General features: G+C 27.7%; 1 protein-coding gene across 1 annotated transcript; it reads right to left on the bottom strand.

Annotated features, from left to right (window-relative positions):
• Positions 1 to 1,276: 1,276 nt before the first annotated feature.
• Positions 1,277 to 3,519, bottom strand: LOC145835587 (alkaline ceramidase 2-like). The gene is made up of 2 exons (XM_082943252.1): positions 3,028 to 3,519; positions 1,277 to 2,681 (listed from the first exon to the last, which is right to left on the bottom strand). The coding sequence occupies exons 1-2, from the start codon at positions 3,491 to 3,493 to the stop codon at positions 2,335 to 2,337; spliced, it is 813 nt and encodes a 270-aa protein (XP_082799378.1). The 5' UTR covers positions 3,494 to 3,519; the 3' UTR covers positions 1,277 to 2,334.
• Positions 3,520 to 4,595: the final 1,076 nt, after the last annotated feature.

The following is a 4,595-nucleotide window of genomic DNA, read 5'->3' as shown; positions in this document are numbered from 1 at the left end:
TTACAACACGTCAATGAAAATTCTATATTAAAATCAACTGATAAAACTGATTAATTAATTGATTTACGTTATCAAAAAACTAACTTAATTTAGATAAACACTTGGAAAATTTTTTTTAATAAAAGTTTTTAAAAACACTATTTTCATAGAAGGTTGAAAAATATTGTAAATAATGTAAAATAAAATTGTATAATAACATCGATACTTTTTCGAGACTTAATTAAATGTGACAATTAAGTGTAAACTGTCAAATTATTATGATGAAACGAAAAAAAACTTTCAAAAGGAAATCACGATTTCTTTAATCAAGAAAAAAGACGTACTAAAGAAAAACGAACTAAAAAAAAATTTTTTAAAGTACTTCTAATTCAGTTATTTTAATTTAATGCTTATGTTATAAAAAATAATTAAGTTTACTATTTACATTTTATCTATTTAAAGACAGAATTTTTTTCAAGTATGTTTAGTCAAATAAAAGTAATTACAATTATTTTAGAATTGATAATATTTTATACTTTTGAACAGTCTTATGTAAAAGTTAACGTAAAAAATCGTAATAATAACATTAATAATACATAAAAATCCTTTGAAAAAATCAATAGACATAGCTTTTAATAATTGATCAATGTAAAATTCTGAATGATAAAAATTTTATGTTGACTTTGGTTTTCTATAGAACTTTCAAAACAAAATGCATAAGTATGTAAAATAATGTTAGAAGTTTACAGTTAAAACTAAAAAAAAACAAGTTTTTAGAGTGAAAAACATTTTTTAAGAACTTACTACTTAGTTAGAATTTTTTAGAGAATTACTTAACATTTTTAATACTGTATCATTTTTTCAGAAAAAATATTTTTTAACAATTTAACAAAAAACACACTTCTATATTTAAAACAGTAAATTTTAAAACATTTTACTAAGAAAAACTTATTTCATGAATTTAAATTTAGTTCGATAAAAAAATTATAATTGTAACCAAGACATAACTTTGAAACATCTAAAACTTTTGAAAAGTATGATGAATACCATGCATATAAAAAAATATTTTTTAATATACTTTGTTGAACGTATTTTTGCAATTTAATTTTGAAATTGAAAAAGAAAATATATTTTGTTAAGGTTGTTTATATTTAGTTCAGGACCTTGAATAGAACAAAAACAATTTAAATATCAAAGTTTTACTTAAGTTATTGGAGATCTAAAGTAGATGAAAATAAAGAACAAAACTACTTTTGAATTAAAAACAAATGAATATTATTTTTTTTTGTGTCGTAATCACTTTTTTAAAGCATTAAAATTCATCTTTAATGAAAAGCTAACAAAAATTATTAAAAAAGTATCATCTAAATATAAAAACACGTAATTTATAATCGTCATAGTTTCAGCAATTTTGTGTATTATTAGTATTTTATCAGACAAAAAATGTGCTATGATTTGGCAGTTTATATAAAACTTGCAGCTTTATAACTTTTAAAGTTTGTTTTTGTGTCGACAAATCTCAATTGTTGTTCATTACTTAAGCAAAATAAGTTATTTTTTTCAAACAAACGTTAATGATACGAATATTAGAAAAAAAAACACCAGTTAAATTCAAACAAAAATCCAAAACATGATAAAAAGTTCTTTAGTATAACAAAAAAAATCAATGTAATAATTTTCAATTAATTATTAACGTACTTTAAAAGATTACAAACAGATTAAAATTTTATGAACAATAAAAGGGTAGTGAAGCAGTTTTTTTTATATTGGTCATATTTTGAATTTTAAAGGTAAGTTTGTTTTCAGTTTATAAAATCCAAAGAAACTTCTATCGTGATCATTACAGAGTTCAATACCAATAATTTATTTATGAATGGGGCAAAGAAAAAGGGCAAAAAATATCAATTTCATAAGTTTAAAGAACAGTTATAAAAGAATAATTGTAAAGATCAAGTATTTGGTTAGTTTAAATTTTACGAACCGATTATAAATTCCGAATGAATTGTTTACATTTTATAGTATTTTTTTAACTTAATTATAATACTTAATATCATACTTTTATTAATTTTTTCAAAGTTTCCTGTTCTAGTTTATAACAAATTTAGCAACAAATAAATTCTTAAATTTTTAGGTCTATATATTTGAAAACTTATAAGTGGATAAATATACTTTTTTTTTAGTTTTAAGAAAACTGATAATGAAATATTTTTCTTTGATACTGTATCTGAAACCTAAAAAGGCTATGTCTTAAACACTGAGCTAAAATTACAAATTAAAAGGAGAATAACATACTGTTTATAACAGAAGTTTTCAAACAAAAACCAACCCGAGCTTGTTATCACACCCTCATTCAACTTACACGTCCTTGTCAACCTGCTGGTTCGTTCTGATGAGCAGCTTGACGTAGGGGATGCCGAACCACACGTTCTCGTTGTTCGGCCAGAACCTCAACACCGGCTGCTGCTCGGGGCACTCGTGGCAGGCGTAGAAGTAGGCGTAGCACACGCAGGCCAGGTAAGCTGCCAGGCAGACGAATATGTGCCAGCAGCAGTGCAGGTACTGGAAGCTGATGAGGTTGCACAGGTTGCGGTCCACCACCCAGCACGAAATGGCCACCAGCAGCCACACCGCCGCCTTCACTCCGATGCTGTACACTCGAGGGCACTCGCACGTTTTCAGCTCGGTGATGAGCAGCCACAATGCTGTGAAAGTTACAGTTGTTAGGCTGGTAAAAAATTATATGAAAGTGTTGCTATATAATTTGTATAAACAATTTTGTTATTTTTTCAACAACTTTTAATGATTTAAAAAAACTGTACGATTTTCCAGGCATCTAATCTAACATATAAAATAGATTTTTTTAATTTCTGCATACAATTTTTAGACAACAGCTTTTCTAACATAGGCTATTAAATTATGCAAAATATTATCAGTATTTTCTAATAATGTTACTTTAGTGAAAAAGTAATGAGTCAAGAAATTCAGCGTGCTTTTGAACAACTTAAAACAATTAACCAGACATACTTGCACAAAAGTAACAAATCAAACCTGGGATGATGAACAGGAACAGCATGAGGTGATTAAGCTCGGGCTGGATAAAGGAGACACAAGTGGCCACGACTCCAAACACCGACACAGTTGCGTGGAACCTCCACCTGCTTGCCCCGCTGAACACCACCGGCAGGTAGCAGTTGGGCACCCAGTTTGCCAGCGCGGCCAAACAAACGTACAGTATAGCCAGTTCGTCCACGAGCTGACCCACGAGACTCAACGTGGAGTGGAAGTAGGCGGAACCGACGCCCACAACAATCAAGAGCACCCAGACAACGTTGACGCCGTGGCACACCTGCCTCTGGTACTGCTTGAACAGGTAGATGAGGATGGGGGGAATCACGATGAATATCCCGTTTGAGATGGTGTTCCAGAACTCCGCAATGAGGGGTGATATGCTGTAGTTTTGCTCGCACCAGTCCACGCGCGACGACAGCGGTGAGAAAAACTTTATAAAGTCCATTTGTTTGTAAACTAGTGTTAAAGCAATATCCTAAATGCATAAGTTTGAAAACTATTTCGAAGTTTAATCATCAAGAGCTTATTTTTCATATTTTTTTTTATCAGTAAATTTTATTGAATATAGATGTGACATTATTGCTAAATAACTAATTTAATATTCAATTTTATATATTTTATAATTATAACAATTTAAGATATAAACAGTTTTATGCTAGGTTAAATTTTGAATTAAACTAAAACTATTCGATCTAAAGTGCAGTCAAACTATAATGTTAAATTTTTTATTACCTTCATAAAATAATAAAGTTGCCTGCCTGTCTTTTAAACTAGGTTGCCCTTTTTAGGTAAATTTGGAATCAAGTAAAAGAAAAAAACAAACGTTTAAAATTATCATTCTTTTAACTTGAAAGAACTTTTCATTTTTAATTGAAAGAAATAAAAACTCCAATTAACTTGTAAAGTTCCACTTTGTGAAAGTTTCTTACTCAGTTATTTAACAGAACAAAATTTGTTGGTTGATAAACATCCAAAGGTTTTAATTATGGTTGAATATAAAAAAATTTCATATAGTTTAATTACCTATTTTGTTGGTCTTACATTATCCAAACCAACCATAGTAGCAACTCTTTGAAATCAAAAAATTTAACAATAAAGAAAAGATTATTTTAATAAATTCAATAAAGATTTGATATGAACACATTGAATTGTACTTTTTACCAAAATTTCAAGTTGTTTTTCAAGTCTATATAAATAATACTCAAGCAGAAAAGTATTTTTTAGAAATATGGTTCAAATAAATTAACTTTTAATGACTCCCTGCATTTGTCATTACTTTTACATTAATTATCTTGTAGGTTTTTATAAGGTATTATATTTAAAATATTGTGTTTTTTAATAAAAACACAGTTAGAAAACTTTTTAAGTTGAAATTGCATATAAGTTTAGAAATTTTATACAGAACTTCTAATACTTTACAGAAAAACTTGCTCAATTAAAAAACAAAAAATAAGTTTTTAGTGAAGTTAATGTGAAGTATACATGTAGATAAAAACTAACTTTTAGAAAGTAAAAGTTAGCTTTAGATTTTATGATAGTAAAAAATT

This window comes from Thalia democratica, chromosome 5 (genome assembly GCF_965202585.1).
Source record: "Thalia democratica chromosome 5, ktThaDemo2.hap1.1, whole genome shotgun sequence".
Taxonomy (NCBI): Eukaryota; Metazoa; Chordata; class Thaliacea; order Salpida; family Salpidae; genus Thalia; species Thalia democratica.
The sequence above is the reverse complement of the archived record's forward strand: the minus strand, read 5'-3'. Positions and strand labels throughout refer to the sequence as shown.